The following is a 26,103-nucleotide window of genomic DNA, read 5'->3' as shown; positions in this document are numbered from 1 at the left end:
GTTGGACTCCTTGGTTCAAATCTGATTTATATTTTTATCATATGATGGTAGTATATTACACAGCCATAGTGAAGCCTGCACTCCGTGTAACCGGGGCTACCATGCCTTTAATAGAGACATTTCTGACATTGTGCCTTGGGGTACTTGGGTCATGTATGTGACCAAGGGGTACTAGGCTTAGGAACAATGAGAATCCCTGGAAAACATAGACATCTGATCACCAGAAGGCCCTCCTCTCGTTCACCTCCTCCTGTTCATGTCATTGCTCACCTCCTCCTGTTCATGTCATTGCTCACCTCCTTGGACTTGCTAGTACTGAGCTGAGTGGTGGCTCAGTGGTCAGCACAGGTGTCTTTCAGTTGTGAGGCTCCTGGTTCAAATCCACCCAATACTGTTATCTGATGGGGGTTCTGTGTTCTCCTGAAAGATGCAGATTGGTGGTAAGAGATGAAGGAAAGGGTTCTTTGTGTGATACAAATACAATTAAATGGTGGTCTCCCTGGGTGGAGACCACTATAATTTTTAAAAACTAAATCCAAAAGTTACTTTCTTTTAAATCTTACCTCACACAACCTGTCCAGTCCAAACATTTCTTTCCTCCCACAACCAACCTTTTCATCTCACTACCACAATTTCTCCAGTCCAAACAAATTCCTTTTCCTCTCACAACCAACCTTCAAACACATTCCCTTTCTCCATTTCACTACATACAGTACCACAATTTCTCCATCTCACACCAAACCACCACCATCAGACAGCACACACTCTCCATGCAGATCTCACCCATGGTCAGATTCAAACCAAGAACCTCACAGCTCTAAACCACCTGCACCAACCACTGGAGCAACCACACTGCTAAACACAAGTAACCACTTGGAGGTGAGCAATGACATGAACCAGCAATGATATTTCCATCACCTCATAGTGTTTTCAAAAATATGTTTGCACATCAGACAACATGGTGGCTCAGTGGATAGCACTGGGGTCCTTGGTTCAAATCCAATTTATTTTTGCTCACTCATATAACAGCAACATATTACACAGCCATAGTCACCACTCACAGTCAAGTATAAGACGAAACCACACAATCTCCAAGCAGATTTGAACTATTGACTAATACTAACCATTGAGCCACCATGCTGCCAAACACATGATAGTGCTTTTGAAAACCCTATGAAGTGATAGAAATTTGATTGCAACAAAAAATAGACACCAGTTACCCCATAGTGCATAGTCACCTCAGTAGCTGGCACTGGTTTCTTGGGTTTGTCTCCACATGAGACTGATATCTGCATGGCATGTGTATGTTCTCTATGAGTGTCCTCCAGAAATATGCAACTAGGTGATGACCTCCAATGGGGACAAGGAATGATGGTCCTTGTTGTACAGGGCTGCAGGATAAATGGAAGTTTTGCTTGAGGAGATAACAAATGATCGGTCGGGTAATATTTATCCTCAGTTTATTTTGCTCACTTACCATAGCAGCTCCATATTACATGGCTGTGTGAGCGAGGAACATAAATGGAGGTCCCATAGAGGAGACCAATAAACATTACTGAGCTTCTAAAGTAATAATCGTCAGTCCCTGCCCCATTGGCGTTCACCACCAAGCTGCATATTTCTGGAGGAAAACATAAAAACTCCAAGCAGATATTGTCCATGGTTGGATTCTAAACCAGGACTCCAGTGCTACAAGACACCATTGCCAACTACTGAGCCACCATGCAGATCAATACTAGAAAAGCCTATTTAGTGTTAACATGAACAGCAACAGGGGGACGTCCAAGTCTTCTTTTTGATGTACAATCCTTTATAGCCTTTTTGGGTGATGAGATGTCTGTTTACTTTTTTTTTTGTGTTTCTCAACATTCCTTTGCCTAGTACCCGCTAGTGATATATATTACCCAAGTACCTACATGGTGAGCGCCAATGAGGACAAGGAGTGACGATAATCTTTATACAGTGCTGTGGAATAGATTTTGCTGCTATAGGAATGGAAGGTTCGCTGGAAAAGGCATGTAGTGATTGAAGGTCCAAGATCCGTACTTTACACACAGATGCTCCACTGGCATCATCGTTGTTGTTTTTCGTCTTCTCTCTTACAGGACAGTCAAGTGGTTGTTGTTGAAGTGTTCACTAAGTCGGCTAGATGAAGGCGTGCAACTAACAGACTTTGAAAAGGACCAAATAGTGGGACTTCGAGAAGCTGGACAGCCATCATTAAGTTCTTAGAAAGAGTTGGATAAGAAGTGTATGTAGTGCATTCGTGGTTTTGAAACTGAACAGTGGTCACACAAGTAGAGAAGGTTCTGGATGGACAAGATAGACAAATAGTTTCCATATAAGGAGAGATGCTGTATCTCAAAGGATAGCCATGGCATCACAAATCGGTTAGGCTGTAGCCCCTGCAGTGACCACCTGGACCATAAGAAACAGTCTACCTGATGCAGGACTGCATTCTTTCACTCTACTAGCTCATTTGCCCCTGAACTCTTATCAACGCCAAGAGGGCCTGGCACTGGTGCTACACGACAAATGGAGGCATGAATGGAAAACAGGAGAGTTCAGTGATCAAAGCAAGTTCTGCTTTGGTACTAATGGTGGCAGCATCACAAATCACAGGAGGGCTGTAGAGCACTTACTGCCATAGTGCATAGTGAGGAGACACAGAAGACCTATGGGTCGACTGCAGCTGCCACTACCCTGATCTCCTCATGGTTATGCACACAGAGACAGAAGTTCCACCGCCAATGCATTGATAAGGAATCTGAACTGGAGCCCCAGCCCAGGTTACACTACTCCAACATGAAATGATACCATGAGAAATGGCTCTTCTTCCCCCAAAATGACAGCACCAGCACCTGTCAGAAGTTAGAAGAGTACATCAGACTGTCTCAGTAGTGTAGGCCCAGGATTTGGGCCAACAAATAAATCAGATTTCAAGCACGAAAGATATAACAAAACGATTTTGACATTTGTATTGTACAACAAAGGACCTTGTTCTTCTGGAAGGTCGTGTAAAAGTGACGAAAAATGAGCAAGTTGTCAAGATATCAAATTATCGATCTTAATACAATGACTGAACCTTCTTATAACTCTTATGGGGAAAGGCTCCTCTATACAGACAATGATGAAGACTGGGGACCAGTACAATTGTCCTCTAACCCCACAGTCAGACACAAACAGTGGCCTCATGCCAACACTTTGCCCTAGCAGTCTTCAGTTCCTCAAGGCAAGTGCCGCACACAAGATACAACAATTAATTGCCAAGTATCTCCTTAGTCTTCTAGGATATCAGCAAACATCTTGCGCTTCTTGTTCTCCGCCTGCTGGTGCTCCTGCCAGTCTTTCCGACGCTTCACAAAGTGAGTTAGGGCAAAGTTACGGACGATGTGGTGTCCAATAGGGTCATTCTGCAGCTCCCGGAGTCTTTCAACTGAAATAAGAAGGGAAATTACATTTTCACGGAGAAAAGAACCACAAGAAAAAAGACCCAGGACGCGATACACTGTGGGAGCGAGGGAAGGTTTATGTTTAAGCTAAACGCACACCATCAGAGATTTTCCTTGCTGATTTGCGTGAGGAAAATCCGTACCGTAGGTCACGTGTATTGTATTCTATGAGAATTCGGAATTCTCAATGCACACAAAGCAGTTTTTTTCCGCACAGATTTTGACCTGCGGTGCGGATTTGAATCCACAGCATGTCAATTTTTTTTTATTGTTCCTGACCGGATTTTCTCTATTCACTGCAGAAAATCCGCACCAATTGATGCAGATTGACCGCACCCATTTGCCTGCGGATTCTCCGGACATCATTTCCTGAACGTGTGAGTGTACCCTTAATGGTTCATTCCCTTTAATTATTCCCTACCCCTTTAATGTAGTGATATTCCTTGTATTGTAGGTGGGTACTGGTATATGCATTCCTTTATTTGGTTTTACTTCCCTGGAGGGATGTGTGTTGAAGACCCATCACTGGGACCTCACGGTTATTTTGCAGATTACTGTCGCCCAGGGAGCTTTGCACTTTGGATTGCTGTGTTGAGACCCATACTGCGGAGCCTCATTAAGATTTTGTAGCTGGTCTCTCCAAGATCAGCTATTGTTTTGTTTGACGTATAAAGTAACAGTACATGCATACTGCAAACAGAGCGTTAGAAGGGGCCACGACAGAGTAAGGTGTCTTCTGACTACCACCTCTCTATGTATCATAGGAATGTCGGTCAGAGGCCATATTGGGAAGTGGTCGAATGGTCTAGGTGACCATTACATACTTTACACTTTGTATATTTAAATATCATAGTTTACTAAACGTTTTATTCAACAAAGCCTTGCAAACCCTTTTTATTCCCGTACCACTGAATTCACTGTAAAACTATGGGGGAGATTTATCAAACTGGTGTAAAGAAGAACTGGCTTAGTTGCTCATAGCAACCAATCAGATTACAGCTTTCATTTTTAACAGCTCCTTTGGAAAATGAAAGGTGGAATGTGATTGGCTGCTATGGGCAACTAAGCCAGTTCTACTTTACACCAGTTTAAAGAAAGAGACTTGTGGCCACAGAAATCTGACATTCAGCTCTGGATTCTGGGACAGAAGGCCGAAGCTAAAACATTTTTCAGTGGATTACTCCATTTTATTTTAATGGGGTTAATCCGTGACTTTTCTATGTGGAACATATAGATAACAGACAGGATATAGATGGATCGTTACCTAGCTTCTGAGCAATCTCCTCTTTCACTCCCATAGAGGATGCATTCCATACACGGTCCAAAACTCGGCTTCCATACTTGTTACACGCAAGCTCCACGCAGTGACCCTAGAGAGAAAAAAAAAATGGGGATCGTTTTCTACACTGGGTAATACTTATAGAGAATTTCAGGGTCTGAAAAAGGAAGCGATCATCTAAACAACACTGGGACCTTTAAAGGACTCCAAACCCTTCACATTGGTTATCGGTTAGGTCTTAGCTCATAAAACCAACACAGGTTAGAAAATATCTAAAGCTAGAAACCAACATTCTCAAGTAAAAACACGTCCCAGAGGGTTTATCCTCAGTGGTCTCTCTATTTGGTCCTTCAAGAAAGTCAACTATCAGAGTCAGAAAATTAAGCAGATACCTGTGGTGACACTTGTGAGTTTTGGCAGTTGCCCTGAGCAGCGGACCTATTACTGCAGACTTACCCTTAGTTTCCGAAGAACTTTTTTCCTCTGTTTCTCTGTGATTGTGGTGCTGCTGAGCAGAGCGTCAAATATGTGGCTCCCGGCCTGGCTACAAGCTACAGTGTGGAGGTCTGCCTCTGTCATACCGGCCAAGCTGTGCAGAACTATGGTGGGATCGTCAAAATGGAGGAGGTGTTGCAGTAATATAGAACCATGATAGTTAATAGACTGCAGCTTTATGTCTGGATTATCCTAATCGTGAAGACGCAAAAACACAAACATTAGATGCTCCGTTTCTACATTCTACTGAATAGCTCCAAATACAACAATAAAACGTATAGAATACTGTCACAATGTACAATGCATAATACTGCCTCCTATGTACAAGAATATAACTACTATAATACTGCCTTCTATATACAAGAATATAACTACTATAATACTGCTCCTATGTACAAGAATATAACTACTATAATACTGCCTCCTATATACAAGAATATAACTACTATAATACTGCTCCTATGTACAAGAATATAACTACTATAATACTGCTCCTATGTACAAGAATATAACTACTATAATACTGCCTCCTATATACAAGAATATAACTACTATAATACTGCTCCTATGTACAAGAATATAACTACTATAATACTGCTCCTATATACAAGAATATAACTACTATAATACTGCCTCCTATGTACAAGAATATAACTACTATAATACTGCTCCTATGTACAAGAATATAACTACTATAATACTGCCTCCTATGTACAAGAATATAACTACTATAATACTGCTCCTATGTACAAGAATATAACTACTATAATACTGCCTCCTATGTACAAGAATATAACTACTATAATACTGCCTCTTATGTACAAGAATATAACTACTATAATACTGCCTCCTATGTACAAGAATATAACTACTATAATACTGCCTCCTATGTACAAGAATATAACTACTATAATACTGCTCCTATGTACAAGAATATAACTACTATAATACTGCTCCTATGTACAAGAATATAACTACTATAATACTGCTCCTATGTACGAGAATATAACTACTATAATACTGCTCCTATGTACTAGAATATAACTACTATAATACTGCCTCCTATGTACAAGAATATAACTACTATAATACTGCCTCCTATGTACAAGAATATAACTACTATAATACTGCTCCTATGTACAAAAATATAACTACTATAATACTGCTCCTATGTACAAGAATATAACTACTATAATACTGCCTCCTATGTACAGGAATATAACAACTATAATACTGCCTCCTATGTACAAGAATATAACAACTATAATACTGCCTCCTATGTACAAGAATATAACTACTATAATACTGCCTCCTATGTACAAGAATATAACTACTATAATACTGCTCCTATGTACAAGGATATAACTACTATAATACTGCCTCCTATGTACAAGAATATAACTACTATAATACTGCTCCTATGTACAAGAATATAACTACTATAATACTGCCTCCTATGTACAAGAATATAACTACTATAATACTGCTCCTATGTACAAGAATATAACTACTATAATACTGCCTCCTATGTACAAGAATATAACTACTATAATACTGCTCCTATGTACAGGAATATAACTACTATAATACTGCTCCTATGTACAAGAATATAACTACTATAATACTGCTCCTATGTACAAGAATATAACTACTATAATACTGCTCCTATGTACAAGAATATAACTACTATAATACTGCCTCCTATGTACAAGAATATACCTACTATAATACTGCTCCTATGTACAATATGGCCTAATGCGATGAGGAATATGGACTGGACGGCAGGAAGGATAGCTCTTACTTTATGTTCAGAAGGTTCTTCCTCTTCCTCAATCTTGTAGTAAGTCTCATAAGTCAGTAGAGTCAGGAGAAGCGGCACACAAGTCACACGGCGGGAGGCTGGGGAGGCGCAGTGGAAGGCCTGGGGGGTTGAGATAACTATTTAACACTGGATGTTATAAAAGGACGTGGACTTGCGGTGGGGATCACTTACCTCCATGAGATGGGCGACTAACTCCTTCTGGTGACTCTCCAGCCTCTTGCAGGTTTCTACCATGGTTGTGATGATCCCCATGTGACCTTTGGCTAAAACATCTTCCATTGCTGGTGACAGCTCCTCAAACAACCTTGAGAACTGAGGAAATAATATGGGGAGCCAGTCCTTCTAGTATACAGACAATCCCAGAAGTCATCTCAGGGATCCCACCCCAGAGCATATATCAGGAAATTCTGCCACTCCAAAGAGTCAAGTGCAAGTCAAGACTTTATCTAAACGTGGCTGCACATGTGACGCTTCTGTTCATAAAGACCTTCATCAAACTATTGCTGCTTTCGCTGAGAAGTAAGGATGGCTCCAGGAAAAAGTGTCTGGACACACTTTTCCCTGGAGACATTCTTTCTTCCTTCTCAGCTAGAGCAGCAATAGTTTGATGAAGGTCCTTCCAGACCGAAACGTCACATGTGCAGCCGCATTAAAGTCTTGATTTGCACTTGAACCTTTGGAGTGCCAGAATGTCCTGATATAGAATTCCAGAACTACAGTAAAGACTGACACACAGGCAAAGGGCACAAATCAATACAAACCTATGTGTCATCCTTGGTCTACATAAATGGGCAGGGCATTGTAATGGCTGCCATAAATGGTTGTCACCAAGCTGCTGAACCCCGATAACTCAGACATGTCTGAACAGAATATGTATGGGTGGGATTACTAACCAGCTTCTTGGTCTGGATGGCACGAATAAGTCTCTGCACCGCATAGTTGGCGATGGGATGTGCTGACAGCGCCTGAAGCTGGCCTTGAAAGTGGGCATTAAAGAGGCGGCGCAGTTGTTTCTTCTCGGAAACCTCAATAATTTTTTCCAGTAGGCGGCTGCTGGTCTCATCCTTCAGAAAAACCAAGAGGGCACTGAGAAAAAGAAAAAGGTCAGTAGGGGTTCAGCAGGGGCGGGGTTCATCTTCTACCTCATGGGCGGAGTAGGGCAGGGGATGGAGAGCATACAACCAATGGGAAGGCATCATTTAAAGGGTAACTGTCATATTATTTTTTATTTGCTAGTTTATTAGAGCTAGGCATGAGTTAGTCTGTCAATAATTGCCAAAAGATCTGTAATTACCCTATAATAACAGCTTTCATTAATGTCCCTTTCCACTTCTCTCTTAAAAGGACTGTTGCTAGGGCTTGTCTGTCTTCCCTTTAGTGTAAACAGAAGACAGAGGGGCGGTCCTTCACACTGCATGCCTGCATTAGGCTTCAGAGTGAGGAGGCGTGTCGCTCAGTCATCCAATCTGATTGGCTGGCAGGGAGCTGCTGGCTACAGCAAGTGTGTATGGGAAGTGAGGGAAAGCAGTTCTGACCTCAGAGAACTGGCAGAGGAGCCATCTTGAGAAGATCCTCATATTGTAGAAGTTAAAACAGCAGTAACTAAGGGAAAAACTCAAGAAAAACGGTGGTATTTGAAGAAACTAAAGATTGCTTTATGCATAATGCTGCTTCAGCAAAAACATATGTAAAAATAGAAAACATGACAGTTATCCTTTAAATATTTCGCTCTAGAGTCACCACCATACATTTAGTTCAAGGGTTCCCCAAATAGAGTTTCCCAAGCCCTTACCTGCCATCTCCTGAGACATTCCTGGAGGACAAGAAGCTGATGACATCATCGCAGAGTGCAGTGCACGTGGACGGCGATTTCCTGTGTAGGACCTTTAAAGCGGTCTGCATCCCCAAGCTGGCCAGTTTATGGGTGGCAAAGACTGGTGAGAAGGCAGAGCGAGGGTCAGTTGTGGAACTGAGAGGTAATGTGGAAGGTAAAGGCGTGAGAAGAACTCACCTCCGATGGGACCCCTGAATAATGCGCTCATCTCCTGTAACTGCTGCAAGAAACTGGGTGGAACCTCAAACTCAGACATTACTGCAAGAGAGGAGAAACATGGCGGCTTAAAGGGACAGGACATACTCCAGTCACAGGTTTCTGCACGGCGATTGGTAGTTCTGGACTGGTAAAGCCACCTGGCATTCAGGTGTGCCACATAGAAGGCCCTGAGACTGGCTGGCATCAGGACGGGAAGAGAGGCTGGGACAGAGGAGAGGAATTATTTAGGGGTTTGAATAAATTAGGTGTCTGCTCTGGCGTCTGGATTAATTTAGGGGTCAAGTCTACTTTGGGGTCTGAATTATTTAAAGGGTCCTGTTCTGGATTAGCTCAGGGATCAGATCTGGGTTAATTTAGGCTTCTGCTCTGGGGTCTTGATTGATTTAGGCGTGCAGCTCTACGTAGATGTCCGCTCTGGTTAATTTAGGGGGTCTACATTAATAAAGCGATCTGAATTAATTTAAGGGATTATGTTCTGTGGTCTGGATTAATTTAGACTTCAGGTATGGTTTAATTTAGGTTTCTGCTCTGGGGTCCGGATTAATTTAGGGGGTCAAATAATATAGGGGTCTGAATTCATTTAAAGGGTCATGTTAATTTAAGAGTTGGCATTAAATTAGTTTACGGGTCATGTATGGTTTCATTTAGGTTTCTCATCTGGGGTCAGGTCCTGATTAATTTAGAGAATTGATCTGGGGGTCTGGATTAATTTAGGGGTCATGAATGGGTTGATTTGAGCTTCTGCTCTGGGTTCTAAATTAATTGAAGGGGTCCTGTTTTAAGTTTGGAATTAATTTAGTTTGAGGTCTAAATTAATTTAGTCGTTTGATCTGCTGTTTGGATTCATTTAGGTTTCTGCTCTGGGTTAGGCCCCTTGCACACGACCGTACGCCCTCCGAGATATACGGTCCGTGAGCGGGCCAAATGTCCTGGAGCGGCATTGATCGTGCACACGGGAGCGCGCTGCATCATAGATTACAATGATGCTGTGGACGTCGGGCCGCCCTCTTTTTTCACAAGTCCGGCGAGGCACAGGTAAGCCCTTACCTGTGCGTGCGCCGCGAGCCGGTCTGAAAACAAATGCGGTCACCGGGAGCAGGCAGTTCCGAGTTAAGCCCGATGAAGGCCCCCGGTGGCTGTTCTCGGAACTGCCTGCTCCCGCTGACCGAACTTGTTTTCAGACCGGCTTACCTGTGCCTCGCCGGACTTGTGAAAAAAGATGGCAGGCCGCATATGTTCGCGGGCAAACTGGCCATCACTGTCTAGGAGTCCGATCTGGGTTCTGGATTAATTAAGGGGAATGCTCTGGGGTAGGACCTTCCTCTGTAGTGAAATACATGGCTGCTGAACATGGCCATTCCCCGGACATGTTTACCTGCGGACCCCTGACCTCCTTTCTTGGAGGTCTCCTGGTTGAGGATGGTCCCACTCAGCACTTGGAGCAGAGTCCGCACAATGAAGCTTCCATGTGTATTCTGGTTGTAGGGCAGGAAATTGTCCTTCACCTCCAGACAGAGACTCAGGATCAGATCCTCTAGGCTGCTGCAGGGATCACCATCATCCTCCTCCTCCTCCTCCTCCGCAGCTTTCTGGCTCTGAAGCCGCTCATACTGGAGGAGAGCGGTCTGAATCACGTGAGCTCCGCTGCGATGCCAACATACGAGCTGCCAGCTCTTACTGAGAACTTCCAGGAGTTGGCACAGCTGGGAGGAGGCTGCCACCGATAGCAGCTTCTGCAGGACAATGCTGCCAGACATGTCTGTGGCCAGAGCCAGCTCGTTCCCCTTCACCTCATTAAAGACGTTCCGGACAAACAGAGCTGCGAAGAAACAGAGGAGAAATCACATACCCCCGGGACCTTATACACAATGGTACAGTCCATTCCACCCACCGGGTGCCCCAAGGACCAGCGATGTCAATGGGACACGTCTCTGGAACGGAGATAGGAAACTCTGCAAATTCCTAATAGACTTTATGTTTCACTCACCATCTTCAAGATCTCTTCTTGCGGTCAGTGAATGTACAGGCTGTACAGATCTGACACATCTCAGAGCTGAGGGTTTGCTGCACTTGTATCCAGTCTAAACTCTCCTATAAACATATCAGCATCTCACAGAGGATTTCAGGGGGTCTTCAAATGTGACCTGGTAGCTTAAAGGGATCTGTCACCAGGTTTCACCCCTGTCAGCTAAACATATGCTGATGTTCAGGGCCTCATCACGATTCCTAATGTGGGCTTCTAAATGTCATCTGTGGGCTTATTTTGCTAAAAAAAACTGCTTTTACTAACCTGTCACTCAAAGAAATAAGGTGCCCAAGGGGATGTCAAGGGATGCAAGGTGCCCACTGCACCCACCGCCGTTCGTGCCCAGCGCCGCCTTTCCAGACTTCTGCACCGCCTCCTAATCCTCTGTGCCGCCTCTAGCTCTCCCTCCACCCCCCCCCCCTCTCCTGCTGTAAGATCTCGCGCGTGCGCACAGGGTTTTGAGAGGCTGGCGCCAGAGTGCAGGTCATACAGGGGGTTGAGCGAAGTGTCGGCGCATGCGCACTTCACTTTAATAAGCCAAATCGAGAAGTCCGCACGGGCGCATCAGGCAGAGCCCTGTGCGCACACGCGAGATCTTACAGCAGGAGGAGGAGGGGGGGGGGAGGGAGAGCGAGAGGCGGCACAGAGGATTAGGAGGCGGCGCAGAAGTCCGGAAAGTCGGCGCTGGGCACGAACGGCGGTGGGTGCAGTGGGCACCTTGCATCCCTTGACATCCCCTTGGGCACCTTATTTCTTTGAGTGACAGGTTAGTAAAAGCAGTTTTTTAGCAAAATAAGGCTACAGATGACATTTAGAAGCCCACATTAGGAATCGTGATGAGGCCCTGAACATCAGCATATGTTTAGCTGACAGGGGTGAAACCTGGTGACAGAATCCCTTTAAGCTGCCAGGTCACATTTCAAGACCCCCTGATGCCCCCCCCCCCCCCCCCCCCCCGCCCCTAGAGTAGAGACTCCAAAAAAGTGACCCCATTTTGGAAACTACGGGATAAGGTGGCAGTTTTGTTGGTACTATTTTATGGTACATATTTTTGGTTGCTCTATATTACACTTTTTGTGAGGCAAGATAACAAAAAAATAGCTGTTTTGGCACAGTTTTTATTTTTAGCTTTTTCCAATGTTCATCTGGCAAGTTAGATCATGTGGTATTTTTATAGAGCAGGTTGTTACGGACGTGGCGATACCTAATATGTATACTTTATTTTATTTATTTATGTTTTACATAATAACAGCATTTTTAAATAAAATAAAATAAATGTTTCAGTGTTTCCATATCCTGAGAGCCCTAGTTATTTTATTTTTTGGGGCGATTGTCTTAGGTAGAGTGTCATTTTTTGCGGGATGCGATGACGGTTTGATTGGTACTATTTTGGGGTGTGTATGACTTTTTGATTGCTTGGTATTACACTTTTTGTAAATGTTTTAATTTTTTACGGTGTCCATCTGAGGGGTTAGGTCATGTGATATTTTTATAGAGCCGGTCGTTACGGACGTGGTAATACCTAATATGTATATTTTTTTATTTATGAAGTTTTACACAATGAAATCATTTTTGAAACAGATAAAAAAAAAAAAAAACATGTTTTAGTGTCTCCATAGTCTGAGAGCCATAGTTTTTTCAGTTTTTGGGCGATTGACTTAGGTAGGGGTTAATTTTTTGTGGGATGAGGCGACTGTTAGATTGGTTCTATTTTGGGGTGCGTATGCCTTTTTGATCGCTTGGTGTTGCACTTTTAGTGATGTAAGGTGACAAAAAAATGGTTTCTTTAGCAGTTTTTTTTTTTGTTTTGTTTTTGACGGTGTTAACCTGAGGGGTTAGGTCATGTGATGTTTTTATAGAGCCGGTCGATACCTAATATGTCTACTGTTCTTTTTTCCCTATTTTTTTTTTTTACTTTATTTTGGGAAAAGGACCCTTTTTTCTTTTTTACTTTACTTTCTTTTTTTTTTGTCCCACTGAGGGACTTTAACTTTTGGGGGTCTGATCCCCTTTACAATGCATTACACTTCTGTATTGTAATGCATTGGCTGTAAGTGTATTACTCAGTGTAATACAGAGTGCCGGATCTCACAGGCTCTCCCGGAAGGCAGCCATCGGGCTGCCTTCCCTGCCATGGGGTCCCCTTCACAGCAACGGCCGTGCAAGGGTTAATGCGCCAGCATCGGTGCCAGCGCATACAGCAGGGGTCCAGCTATCTGTGCCTCTGATCGGGCTGTACTTGATCGCTGGTATTTAGTACCTAGTTTGCAGTGTGTACAGCTACGGCGCTGGTAGCGAACAGGTTAATGGCACCAGTTATAGTTGCATACATGGTGCTAGAAAGCTAGAAAACAATAACAAATGGGGCGGAAATGGAAAATAAAAATAATTTCCGCCAAGTTTTATAGGTTTTATTACAACGTCCTCATGACGATACTCCTTTATGGGTGCCCTAGTAATGGAGGGCACTCAGGGTCCACCAAGTGGTAGCGCCCTCTCTGATCACTGTGCCCTGGTTTCTTACCCCGGTCGTCTTCAGATTCAAAATCTTGTTGTAGAGTTTCTCCTACTCGTCGGAAATAGCCCACAGATTTGGGGTCTAGCCGGGGGAGTGGGCTGTCATGTGGACCTTTCTTGGCCTCTGTCTTCTGTCTTTTTGGTGGTTCTCCCTCCTGAGAAGATGACGCCCGGCTCCTCTCGCCCTGCTGAGGTCTTTTCTTCCCGGTGAGTTTCTTTTGATCTGTGCCCATCGTCATGCCTTTAGTGTTGTCCCTAAAAAATAAAAGTGATGAAGAAAAATATCTAGAGAGCAACTCCGGAGCCGTGTTACCAATATAAGGAATTGTCCTCCGAGTCATTTCTTGGAGACTTGGTATCGGGCACCCATGGTTTATACCATTTATTACTGCTGGAGTAGTGGTCAGGTATCAGGTACCTGTGGATCATACCACTTCTTACTGCAGGAGCGGTGGCCTGGTATCGGGAACGTGGGGGGGTCATACCACAGGAATGGCATCCTGTTATCAGGCAACTGTTGGTCATACCACTTCTTACTACAGGATGCCTGGTATCGGGTATCTGTGGGTCATACCATAGTTACTGCAGCAGTGGGGGCCTGGTATCAGGCACCTGTTGGTCATACCACTTATTACTACAGGACGCCTGGTATCAGGCACCTGTTGGTCATACCACTTATTACTACAGGACGCCTGGTATCAGGTACCTATTAGTCACTTCTTACTACAGGAGTGGCTGCCTGGTATCAGGTACCTGTGGGTCATACCACTTCTTACTACAGGAGTGGCTGCCTGGTATCAGGTACCTGGAGGTCATACCACTTCTTACTACAGGAGTGGCTGCCTGGTATCAGGTACCTGGAGGTCATACCACTTCTTACTACAGGAGTGGCTGCCTGGTATCAGGTACCTGGAGGTCATACCACTTCTTACTACAGGAGTGGCTGCCTGGTATCAGGTACCTGGAGGTCATACCACTTCTTACTACAGGAGTGGCTGCCTGGTATCAGGTACCTGGGGGTCATACCACTTCTTACTACAGGAGTGGCTGCCTGGTATCAGGTACCTGGAGGTCATACCACTTCTTACTACAGGAGTGGCTGCCTGGTATCAGGAACCTGGAGGTCATACCACTTCTTACTACAGGAGTGGCTGCCTGGTATCAGGTACCTGGAGGTCATACCACTTCTTACTACAGGAGTGGCTGCCTGGTATCAGGTACCTGGGGGTCATACCACTTCTTACTACAGGAGTGGCTACCTGGTATCAGGTACCTGGAGGTCATACCACTTCTTACTACAGGAGTGGCTGCCTGGTATCAGGTACCTGGGGGTCATACCACTTCTTACTACAGGAGTGGCTGCCTGGTATCAGGTACCTGGAGGTCATACCACTTCTTACTACAGGAGTGGCTGCCTGGTATCAGGTACCTGGAGGTCATACCACTTCTTACTACAGGAGTGGCTGCCTGGTATCAGGTACCTGGAGGTCATACCACTTCTTACTACAGGAGTGGCTGCCTGGTATCAGGTACCTGGGGGTCATACCACTTCTTACTACAAATATGAATGTGTTTTTATTACTTTAGCACATTGTATAAATACTATCTTTATTATACAGGATACAGTACGGGGTGATATCATGTGTGTACACGAGTTGTTTTTTTACCACTATTTTAAAATAAAACCACTTTTTATTAAAAAATGAAAATTAAAAAAATTATTATTAACCCCCTTGACGCGTTGTACTTAATGTGTGAGGAGTATGTATGGAGCCGGCTGCTGCTGCAGCAATTGAACCGAACCCCGCAATGACCACATCGGTGAGGTAAGGCAGAGGGATGCGGCCCCCGCAGTGAAATTACAGGGGTCTGCTCGGTTAGCAGCCTGGGCCCAGGGCGCTCATAGTAATCTGCCTGCTGAGCTCTACACCAGGCACAGCTCAGCAGAATCCTATTCAACAAAGCAGATCTCTAAAGATCCCAGGTTCTAAAGTAAAGGAAAGAGTTAAAAAATAATTAGTAAAAGTTTAAATCACCCCCCCCCCCTCCCAATTTTACAAATAAAAATAAGAGGTATCGCCGCATCCGAAAATGTCAACTATTAAAATCAAAAAAATTTATTAATGTGCAGAGAACACCGCAACGACAAAAAATTAAAGTCACATGATTCGCCGACATTTTAATAACCGCGGTCACAAAGTCGTAAACGGTACCAATAAAAACAACAGTTCGCTCCCCAGAACACAAGCCCCTCCTACCGCTCCGTGGACGGAAATATTCTTCTAATGCGCTGGTCGAGCAGGTTACCCTTGGAGGTAAGTGGCCAGCATCAGAGTTCTGTCAGATCCCGGGAGGTCTCTTCAGGAGCTAGACAGATTATGGACACACTGCAGCCTCTCTGGACCATACCAACTGACTGCTGGGGGGTTACAAGACGCAGTGAATGAGCAGCCCCTCCGTGCTGAACGGACTGACGGGCTCTACCACTCATCGGACCGCCATCACACCTCGCACCTCTCTGCCGCATCCAGACTCCAGCAGCTCACGTGCGCGTCCGGCCGCGCGCTGATGACGTCACCACGCGCTCTTACCGTCGCCAGCTGATGACGTCACCTCCCATGTGTTCCAGTGTATGGTCTCCCGGGAGGCGGCTGCCCCGTCTACTGTGTGTAATGGCAGTCAGTGCTCCAGGTAGGAGGTCACACTGTGAGAGGACGGCCAGGATCCCCGGGAGTAGCCTCCCAGCAGCCGTGTACCCCTGACAACCGATCTCAGGCCAGTCCAGTATTAAATGTGAAAAATAATACACACATACTGAAAATCACACATGGGTGAGATATGCTGCAGATTCTGCATCTTCAGCTGCGCTGTACTTCTCTGCGGAATAGGTCGGCGCTATAGAAGTGACTGATACTGATGGCCTCTGGGGTCCGATTAAGGCCTCATGCACACGACCGTTGTTTGGCGGCACGGATGCGGACCCGTTCACTTCAACGGGGCCGCAAAAATGCGGACAGCACTCAGTGTGCTATCCGTATCCGGTGGTCCGTTCTACGGCCCCGCTAAAAAAAATATACCATGTCCTATTCTTGTCCACAATAGGCATATATTGACGGCCTTCTGTTCCGCAAACTGCGTTAGGCACACGGGCGGCTTGGCACGGTTGTGTGCATGAGGCCTCTTCCTGAGGCAGTGACGTCACGTTCATCGGTCACAGCACCAATCAAGTGAACAAGTCTGGGCTGCAATACCAAGTCCTGCCATCATCCAGTGAACAGCGCTGTGAGCATCACAGCCTGTTCCATAAGAGGAGTGGTAGTGGCTCCGGGGGTCAGATACTAATGACCGGCCCGGCAGAGAGGCCATCAATAACAAGATATCAGATAATCCCTTTAATGACCCAAATGCTGTAAGTTGGGCTCATAAAGCCAGTGTCAGCAAGAAGAGAGCGCACTCCTCCAGCGGAGGTCTCAGAAGTCGGACCCCCGCCACCGACCAAAACCTGACATAAGTTGTAGGAAAGGAGTAAGAACCGATTGCCTATCCTCATGATAGGTCATCAATATCAGATGGTTGGCGTCTGACTCCTGCCACCCCCTGATAAGAGCTGTGACGTCAAGTTCCTCGGTCACATGGCCTAGGCACAGTACCATCCCAATTCAAGTGAAGGGGGCTGGACTGCAATACCAAGCACTGCCACTAGACGGCGCCGATTCGCCAAGAAGCAGACGCACACCGCCTCGTGAATATGAATAATATTTATTTACAATAAGATTTTTTCTTCAATATTTACAGCAAAACAAGACATGAAGGTAGAAAGCGGCATGGACAGGCGGCGGGAGGTGGACGCAGAGGGATCCGCTTTATATAGATCAGAGCACTGTGAGGACATGCAAGTATTGGGGGGGGGGGGTTAACAGCAAGGAAGAGGAGTCTACGAGAACGGGGAGTGTTTTCCCAACATCCCCTCCACCCAGCTGTCCGTACAGTACCAGATGCTTCTAGGGGCACTCGGATTTCATCAGACCCCCCCCCCCCATTCTCCTAGTGAAGATGATACATAACGGAAGCCTGGCCCATAAGGACACGTCCGTCTTTCGGGGCTTTGTCTATAGCAGGAAAGGGTCCAACAGGTAAACCAGCACCAGTCGTGGCCCGAAGAAGGAGATTTCCTCTATCAGACTTACATTCCTCTTTAAGGACAGAAGACGGCAGACAACGGTTAAAAAATAAAAAAGGAAACGCGATTTTATTAACTAATTTACCCCTTTAAAAAGGGGGCGATCCCACCTCATATAGGAGGAAGCTGGTGGGGGCCTTCACAATCCTGAGACTGAAGGGGACACCGCTCTACTCTCGTCAGTGCTGCAGCCCCTTCTTTCTCAGAATCAGTGGGGGTCCCAGGGGATGGTTCCCTACTGATCACAAAGTGATGCATACGGTAGGGATATGTCATTGTGATAGACAGTACCACCCCTTTAAGGGTCCATTCACACAGCCGTAGTGTTGCGCAGTCCCGGCGCATCAATAGAAATGCCTATTCTTGTCCTCGACTGCGGACAAGAATAGGACAGGTTCTATTATTTGGCAAAGCATACCAGAATTGCGGACCATTCACACGGACGTTTGAATGGACCCTAAGAGGGTTGGCCAACGTTTATAAGTTAGCGCCAATCCTGTTGCTAAGAGATGGGTTGCTAAGACGGCTGGGATCAGGGGCCCCGTTCCCCGATCTGATTGTGGAGCGCTGAACTCTGTACCACAGAGAAGACATGGCGCTAGCACTGCCTGCTGCACCAGACAAGGGAGCAGGACCCCCGCTCTCAGGATTAGCGGGGGGTCCAGCAGTCAGAGGAGCGGGGCGCGGTCTATTACAAGGATGAGATGCAGCAAAACCCAAAATGCCAAGGGACAGCGAGAATCTGCAGAGGAAGGACGAGCCCAGCTTCACAACATGGGGAGAAGAGATGGATCCCGTAGGCATCTCGCGACCTGCTCCTGCCTGGCCAGTAAGGGTGGTGTGCGCACATGCCGAATTATTGCTACAAGTCACTGGGGGCTGGCAGGTAACCAGCGCACTAAGGAGCCATCCAAAAAGGCATCTGTTGTTTGGCCCGCGGCTGGGAGGTGGGATACTGGAACCCTCCGCTCCACCCCGGAGAAAAGGAACCTGAACTCTTGTGCCCTCCGTGCTCCTCCTCCTCATCCGACGAGTCTCCGGCGTACGACACCAGGCCGAAGGTTCTGTCAGCCTTTAGCTTCTTGGCGAGGGTCTCTAAAACGAGAAAGAAAAGAACAAAAACCAAAAAAAAAAGGGGAGGGGGGGTTTACAAAGGAGACACGGGGGAGGAAATGTAACGCCAGAACGAGAGATACCCGCATTCGTTAATTCATGAGAAATAAACACATTAGTTGGAGACCAGATTGTAACAGGAGTCCCCGCAGGCGGGTCACGCGTCGGGTCGACCACAGCACGGGCACGCGGTCCACAGTCATGGAAGAGAAAATGGAGAAGAGGGAAGAAAAAAAAAAAAAAAAAAAAGACACAAAAATATAGAAATATGCAGTTAGAGATGAGGCCTAAATCACTGTGCCAAGCTGCCCCCCCCACCCTCTGCAGAAGCGTCTCACAGGGTGGCAGGGGCAGAATTATACACGCAGGAGCTGCTCATGTCATAGGAGACTGAGTACCGCCGGGGCGATCGGTACATGGCGCTGGCAGAACTCCGGCCGGGCGCACAACACTCACCGTCTGCTCCTTCCGAGCTCCGCGCGCCCCCTCGCTCCTCTGGGCTCTTCTGCAGCGACAACGGAAACCCTGGCGGGGGCATCAGCTGCCTGCGGGGGGAGGCAGGAGACCGCTCAGAAAACGTCACCCTAGGGAGAGGCGAAGGCTAGATGGAACCTGCAGTGTTGTTTCTATTGCTTATATTTTCAAGATCTCTGCCTGCTGTTAGTGAATGGAAACCTTTATGTCCAGATGCCATCATTGCCTACAGGTGAACCTGTTGGGAGCGTTTCATCATGAGCCTGGGTGTAACCCTGCACGGTCCATGCGCGCCCTGCGTCCCGTGCAGGACTTCGGCCAGGCTTGTGAGGATCAGGGTGCGGCCTGCTCGACTCCAGTGTCTCCACCGGACAAGGAGCCTATGGCACAAAGCATCGGACCGGTTTCCATTGACTCCCACTCCTAGCAGGGGTCGGCACACAGCCTCCCGGTTCTCACCTGTCCCTCTCACGGTCCTTGCCGGGGGCGGGGTCTGGTTTAGCGGCAGGAGCGTCCATCTTGTTCTGGCCCGGGAAGCCTGTACCTAAATTAGTCATATGAATGGGTCCATGCTATGAGCAGAAAAATACACAGTAGCATTATTAGCAATTCTACAGGCGGGGGTCATCTCCTGCTCCTCATTTATCAGCCCACTACTCCTGCATCGGGGGGTCGGCTACAGATTCCAAACTGAAGAGCCACCTGCAAGTCCCCCACCCCAGGACCACAATGACTGATCTCTCCCGCCAGGGATTTCATGATCTCTTATAGACAAGACGGAGGGGAACCCTGCCTGACACCCCATCCATGACCCAAAAGAAAGACGCCGTCAGCGGCCCCTGGTCTGGCTGGCCACAACTTCCCCCAGCACTGCTACATGAGTGCAGAGGGACAACCATGCTCAATGTCCTGCCGAGTTGTGAGAGACAGAAGAAATGGCGGGAACAGAAGGGTTAAAGCACCTGGTATCCCAGCAGACCCGAGTCTTTCTCCTCAGGCAGCTCCTCTGTAAAACGCCTTTTCTGACCTTGAAGGGGCAAGCATGGTGCCGGATGAGGGGCGGTGGATGGTTTCAGAGGTGCAGGAGGAACATATGGACCAACCACAGGAGCCTGGAGAACGGGAAGAGCAGAGGACAATATAGAAAATATATGAAAGACCATCATCTGATTGTTGTGTATTACTGATCCTGAGTTATATCCTGTACTATACTCCAGAGCTGCACTCACTATTCTGCTGGTGGAGTCACTGTGTACATACATTACATTACTTATCCTGTACTGATCCAGAGTTACATCCTGTATTATACTCCAGAGCTGCACTCACTATTCTGCTGGTGCAGTCACTGTGTACATACATTACTTATCCTGTACTGGTCCTGAGTTACATCCTGTATTATACTGCAGAGCTGCACTCACTATTCTGCTGGTGCCGTCACTGTGTACATACATTACTTATCCTGTACTGATCCTGAGTTACATCCTGTATTATAGTCCAGAGCTGCGCTCACTATTCTGCTGGTGCAGTCACTGTGTACATACATTACTTATCCTGTACTGATCCTGAGTTACATCCTGTATTATACTCCAGAGCTGCACTCACTATTCTGCTGGTGCAGTCACTGTGCACATACATTACTTATCCTGTACTGATCCTGAGTTACATCCTGTATTATACTCCAGAGCTGCACTCACTATTCTGCTGGTGCAGTCACTGTGTACATACATTACTTATCCTGTACTGATCCTGAGTTACATCCTGTATTATACTCCAGAGCTGCACTCACTATTCTGCTGGTACAGTCACTGTGTACATACATTACTTATCCTGTACTGATCCTGAGTTACATCCTGTATTATACTCCAGAGCTGCACTCCCTATTCTGCTGCTGCAGTCACTGTGTACATACATTACTTATCCTGTACTGATCCTGAGTTACATCCTGTATTATACTCCAGAGCTGCACTCACTATTCTGCTGGTGCAGTCACTGTGTACATACATTACTTATCCTGTACTGATCCTGAGTTACACCCTGTGTTATACTCCAGAGCTGCACTCACTATTCTGCTAGTGGTACTCTCATCCTATAGTCACTTACTGGAATGGCAGTCACCGGGGGCTGCACTTGTGCGATTGGATAACGTGTAGGCACAGGGTGTACCAGGGCAGGCATGGTGGGCATGACAGCAGGTACAGGAGGCACCGGGGCACTGACTGGTGCAGGGACCACATATGGCACTTGCAATGGTTGCTGAGGAGGTATGGGTGACACCACTGGAAATCCGCTCTGGTAGCCATTTGCTGCATAGTATGGCGGCTGCTGGATGGGCACAGCGCCTAACGGGGGTGGCTGGACATATCCTGAAAAAGAAGACTGCAGGTATTAAAGGGGTCCTCCAGGAAACCTGTGGGGCTAAGAAATGTATACCTGCCTTCTCTGTGCCCCATCTGTCCTCTTACCCCAGCTGCAGCAGGGGCATCTGTATAGCACTGCCCCCCCCCCCCCCCTATCCTCAGGGGTGTCAAAATAAGTTTAGAGGCAATGGATAGGGGCCCAGGTATGGGGTATATCAGAAATTAAGCAGACTACATTTGGCAGCCGGTCAGCTTCATAATCAGACGTGCTGCTCCTCGAACACTATTTATAGAGGTGAGGATACGGCGGCGACTGCCAGGGCAACATCACATCTTGAAGCTGTCAGGGAGGAGTCAGGTTTCCTGAAGCTAGGATTACATACCGGGCAGAGGGGCCACCGAGCTGATCTGATTGACGAACCTCGAGTACTCCGCGTGAACCTGAGGGAAGAAAAGACAGTGTACTCCATACTGAAAATATCTGACATTCTGTTAACCACCCTCTGCTTGCTTCCACTGGATGGAAACCTGAGCCGACATCGTCCTGGTCATGTGACAATCACTTTGAAAGAGCGCCCTCCACTGGCCCCGACAATACAATTCCACACAAACAAGGTATACGTAGGACAACCTGCAGACCCCCACCCATCTAAAGGCGAGGGATGTCGGATGGCGCAGACAGCCCCCACTCTGCCTGGTAGCACGGCTGCTCTCTGACCATACATTTCCTATAGGAGGGCAGTATCAGCGGAGCCTCACTCCACAGACTCCGCTTTCTTCACCCTCCATTACCCGCAGCGGGCGAAGTGCCGCCACTTACCGTCTGCAGGAGATTCTCGCACAACTTCTTGGCCGCTGCCAGGCCTTCAGGCTTTGGATGGCTGTGGAGAGAGAGCAGAGAGGCTTAGACTTCTTCCTCCCCCAAAACGTCCCCCCCCCATGTCCATTAAGTCCCCAGGGTCTGACGCACCTGATATAGATGTACATGGGCTCGAAAGCTTCCCGCCCAGAAGCGGGCTCGATGCATCCCGAGCCCTTCCCTCTCAAGAAGACTTTGGCTCCGGTTTCTATTTGGATGTGCTGAAGGTAAGAGCACCCCGGCCCCTCCACCTTCTCCTTCACGCTGAACGTGGCCACGGCGTGCTCCAGCCCCACAAACAGCTTGTCCTGGACGTAATGCATCTGTAAGGGGGACAACGGAGAGTGCTTCATGTCCTCCGACCCTAAATCAGCTGCAATACCAAGCACGGCCACTAGACAGCGCTGTGCTGTGACTAGGAGTCAGACCCCAGATATTAGACCACTGAAGAGAGCCACGTGTCATGCTCCACCCCACCAATCAGCTTTACTGGCTGAACCCTACACATACCCCAGACTGGAACGGCGGCTTAGAAGAAGCCACGGGTGGTGCCGGTGTCACAGGGGCCGGCTGGTGATACACAGTGACAGTGGCGCCATTGAAGGTCGGGCTGGAGCCGGTGGCGGCTTTGACGACTCCATTGGTGATGATCTCCTTGATCCGGTTCACGGCTCCTGTGGAGAGACGGAACAGTGCGGAGTAGTCCACGGAACCGGGGGCGTGCATGTACCCCCCCCCCCACCCCCCGAGATCAGAGTCTACTTACTGTCCACAAGCTCCCGGGTCTGGCCCTGGACGTGCAGGTAGAGCGGCCGTTCTCTGCCAGAACAGAAGAGCAGTCAGATTACCCCTCAGTAAATAGGTCGGGGGTCTCACTCCCAGTCTGAATACGTACCCAGGCCCCACTTTGTTTTTCTCCTCCGGCGTCATGTAGCGCCCCCTGGTGGACACCGCAGCCCCGCTCAGCCGGCTGATCTGCAGGGACAATATAAATGGTGACAAGCTCTTCTTACCACCGGGCTAAGCGCCAGCGAGAAGGCGACCCACCTCGTCCTGCGTCTGCCCGCGGGTCAGCATGTTCCGGCAGGTCAGCGGCACGTCATTGATCTCCACCTCGGCCACCACAAGGTCGTCTTTGCTTTTGGTCGCAGATGGCGGCTTCCCGCCTACCGAGACCTAGAGTGTAAGGTAAAGCGTGAGAAGCTTCCGGCGCAGAGAGTCGGCCGCCCCCCCCTTCACAGGCTCGGCAGTGCCGCCCTCACCTTGTCCGGGGCGCCCTGGGCGGGCTTGATCTTCCCCTTCGCCATCAGCATGGCATTGATCTTGGCAGCCACAGCGGCGGCGGCGTCGAGGGCCCCGGAGGGCGCACTGACCGCCTCGCTGGTCTCCTCTGAGGGTGGCATGTACATGGCGGCACCCGCAGGCGGTATCACCGGCATCACCCCCGGGAGGAGGAGGAGGGGGGCACCTCCAGGGCCCGGCTGGTCCCATTTACTTCTCCGTCTGTAAAATATATATATAATAGAGTTACACTGGCAAATACAGACCCCCAAACCCTGACTGCACCCAGGGACCCCCCAGAACCTGCCCCCTTGTACATCTCAATACCTGGCAGGCTGTGCCTGGGTCTAATACAGGACCTCCCCCCCTAGATCTGTGCCCCCCAATACCTAACACCCCACCCCCACTCCGTTACCATGGCAGCCACTAATCAGCACCCCGACCCCTCCCAATAAGAAGCCCACCTCAGCACACCTTCTACACCCCATCCCCCACCTCACTTCCTGGTGGCGGCCTAGCTCCGGCCCAAGCAGCTCAGCCGGGGCTCTACCCCCTCCACACACCGCACGCCCCCCACGCGATCCGCCCGGAGAAGCAGCAGCTCACCCGCCGGTCTGAGCGCTCATCGCTGACATGGCGACCTCACAACTCTCAGCCCGAGCCTTCTCTCGTTCCCCTCCAAACTACGTCACGACGCACGCACGTCAAGACCACACCTACACGTGCCACCAATCGTTACGTCCAGTGGGCGTGTCCACTCGGTCACGTGCTCATACCGCTCCTTTAGTCCCGCCTAGAGTGTCTAGGGGGAAATAGGCTTCGGCATTCACATAGCAACCAATCAGAAATCAGCTGTTATGTTCTAACCTGCGCTGGAGAAATGGAAGATGGATTCTGATTGGCTGCTGGATTTTTATTTTTATATATATATAACTTTATTGTTTTCTGCAGAGACAAACAGCTGCCACTACACATGGCTGTTTGACAGTGGCCGTTCTTTTACTCCCTGTGTTGTCGTGTGTGGCCCCATAGAAATGAATGGGTCAGTGAAAAAAAAACGGATAGCAAATTTACCAAAAATAATAAAATTGCGTCATTACATAGAGGGTGTAGTGCGAAAATGGGGGCGTGCGCTCACAGAAGGAGTGTGTCACGCGGAAAAATCACGCCGCGCCATTGCTTCTCCATGAGACAGGGGCGTAGCTATAGGGGAAGAGGCTGCTTTGGGGCCCTGACCCAGAAGGGGCCCATCCAGGAGGAGGAGGACTAAAGGATTTGGTCAGGGTCCCCTCAACAGTATTACACAATGAAATGATATACAGTCGTGGCCAAAAGTTTTGAGAATTAGATAAATATTGGAAATTGGAAAAGTTGCTGCTTAAGTTTTTATAATAGCAATTTGCATATACTCCAGAATGTTATGAAGAGTGATCAGATGAATTGCATAGTCCTTCTTTGCCATGAAAATTAACTTAATCCCAAAAAAACCTTTCCACTGCATTTCATTGCTGTCATTAAAGGACCTGCTGAGATCATTTCAGTAATCGTCTTGTTAACTCAGGTGAGAATGTTGACGAGCACAAGGCTGGAGATCATTATGTCAGGCTGATTGGGTTAAAATGGCAGACTTGACCTGTTAACCCCTTAAGGACGCAGGGCGTATCGGTACGCCCTATTTCCCGAGTCCTTAAGGACTCAGGGCGTACCGGTACGTCCTAACTTGAAATCACTATTCCGGCGCCCGAGGGGTTAAACGGAACGGGATTTCGGCTGAAATCCTTCAGCCGGCATCCTGTGACAACGCCAGGGGGGGTCATGTGACCCCCCCCGTGTCGGCGATCGCAGCAAACCGCAGGTCAATTCAGACCTGCGGTTTGCTGCGCTTTTTGCAGTTTCTGATGCCCGCGGTCCCTGACCGCGGGGATCAGAAACTTTTGAGTGCCTATAATCAATATTTTTCACCCCCCCCTGCACCCCTGCACGATTTGATGCCGGCGGGTGGTGCGGGGGGGGGTGTCGCATGCGGTGGGGGCGGTGCGGGAGGCGGGCGGTGCGGCAGGCGGGATCGCGATCCCCCGCCCGCCTCCCCATGAATGATCGTTGGTGTCTAGTGGGGATACCAGGGTGCCAGCACATTGCTGGCACCCTGGTATAAACGGCTGACATCTGTGCAGATGTCAGCCGTTTAACCCTTT

The 26,103-nt window shown here is 47.9% G+C and overlaps 3 protein-coding genes and 1 non-coding gene across 11 annotated transcripts in view; 1 reads left to right on the top strand and 3 right to left on the bottom strand.

Moving 5' to 3' along the window:
• The window catches only part of LOC120981731 (NACHT, LRR and PYD domains-containing protein 3-like), a 190,574-nt gene extending 187,745 nt beyond the window's left edge, over positions 1-2,829 (top strand). For both annotated transcript variants that reach the window (XM_040411410.1, XM_040411412.1), the window contains one exon: positions 2,106-2,829. In XM_040411410.1, the coding sequence (XP_040267344.1) occupies positions 2,106-2,232 (127 nt within the window). In that variant the 3' untranslated portion in view covers positions 2,233-2,829. The remainder of the gene's footprint in view (positions 1-2,105) is intronic.
• Positions 2,830-2,948: 119 nt separating this feature from the next.
• NOP9 (NOP9 nucleolar protein) lies at positions 2,949-16,235 on the bottom strand. 3 transcript variants are annotated; one of them, XM_040411434.1, is made up of 11 exons: positions 15,903-16,235; positions 13,652-13,899; positions 10,477-10,920; positions 9,060-9,140; positions 8,841-8,982; positions 7,942-8,134; positions 7,220-7,360; positions 7,028-7,147; positions 5,188-5,418; positions 4,717-4,822; positions 2,949-3,436 (listed from the first exon to the last, which is right to left on the bottom strand). In XM_040411434.1, the coding sequence occupies exons 2-11, from the start codon at positions 13,881-13,883 to the stop codon at positions 3,279-3,281; spliced, it is 1,848 nt and encodes a 615-aa protein (XP_040267368.1). In that variant the 5' UTR covers positions 13,884-13,899; positions 15,903-16,235; the 3' UTR covers positions 2,949-3,278. The 3 variants fall into 3 exon arrangements, with proteins under 3 accessions (XP_040267368.1, XP_040267367.1, XP_040267369.1); XM_040411433.1 differs by having other exon boundaries at positions 13,652-13,885; positions 16,157-16,235; XM_040411435.1 differs by lacking the exon at positions 2,949-3,436 and adding an exon at positions 3,773-4,625 and having other exon boundaries at positions 4,694-4,822; positions 13,652-13,885; positions 16,157-16,235.
• A 1,156-nt stretch (positions 16,236-17,391) lies between these two features.
• Positions 17,392-24,651, bottom strand: KHDC4 (KH domain containing 4, pre-mRNA splicing factor). 5 transcript variants are annotated; one of them, XM_040411427.1, is made up of 14 exons: positions 24,515-24,651; positions 23,890-24,130; positions 23,675-23,803; positions 23,523-23,602; positions 23,394-23,446; positions 23,138-23,301; positions 22,739-22,950; positions 22,589-22,649; positions 22,152-22,209; positions 21,512-21,774; positions 20,374-20,523; positions 19,871-19,983; positions 19,394-19,521; positions 17,392-18,919 (listed from the first exon to the last, which is right to left on the bottom strand). In XM_040411427.1, exons 1-14 carry the CDS (start codon positions 24,541-24,543, stop codon positions 18,723-18,725), a joined length of 1,878 nt encoding a protein of 625 aa, XP_040267361.1. In that variant the 5' UTR covers positions 24,544-24,651; the 3' UTR covers positions 17,392-18,722. The 5 variants fall into 5 exon arrangements, 4 of the variants coding, with proteins under 4 accessions (XP_040267361.1, XP_040267362.1, XP_040267363.1 ...); XM_040411428.1 differs by having other exon boundaries at positions 18,723-18,919; positions 19,394-19,482; XR_005774742.1 differs by having other exon boundaries at positions 18,904-18,919; positions 19,394-19,482; positions 19,871-19,955.
• Positions 22,429-22,558, bottom strand: LOC120982629. The gene has a single exon (XR_005774960.1).
• Positions 24,652-26,103: the final 1,452 nt, after the last annotated feature.

Source organism: Bufo bufo, chromosome 11 (genome assembly GCF_905171765.1).
Source record: "Bufo bufo chromosome 11, aBufBuf1.1, whole genome shotgun sequence".
Taxonomy (NCBI): domain Eukaryota; kingdom Metazoa; phylum Chordata; class Amphibia; order Anura; family Bufonidae; genus Bufo; species Bufo bufo.
The sequence above is the reverse complement of the archived record's forward strand: the minus strand, read 5'-3'. Positions and strand labels throughout refer to the sequence as shown.

What these genes read in the sequence shown, in the direction of transcription:
- NOP9 (XM_040411434.1), bottom strand. Translation starts at nt 13,883, where the DNA reads ATGACGATGGGCACAGATCAAAAGAAACTCACCGGGAAGAAAAGACCT. An exon ending in TGAATCTGAAGACGACCGGG is followed by an intron (nt 10,921 to 13,651) that starts GTAAGAAACCAG and finishes GTTTCTTCGCAG; the next exon opens with CTCTGTTTGTCCGGAACGTC. An exon ending in AAGAACCTTCTGAACATAAA is followed by an intron (nt 5,419 to 7,027) that starts GTAAGAGCTATC and finishes CTTCACGATTAG; the next exon opens with GATAATCCAGACATAAAGCT.
- KHDC4 (XM_040411427.1), bottom strand. Translation starts at nt 24,543, where the DNA reads ATGTCAGCGATGAGCGCTCAGACCGGCGG. An exon ending in ATGAGCGCTCAGACCGGCGG is followed by an intron (nt 24,131 to 24,514) that starts GTGAGCTGCTGC and finishes TATATTTTACAG; the next exon opens with ACGGAGAAGTAAATGGGACC. An exon ending in GCGAGAATCTCCTGCAGACG is followed by an intron (nt 22,210 to 22,588) that starts GTAAGTGGCGGC and finishes TTCTTCCCTCAG; the next exon opens with GTTCACGCGGAGTACTCGAG.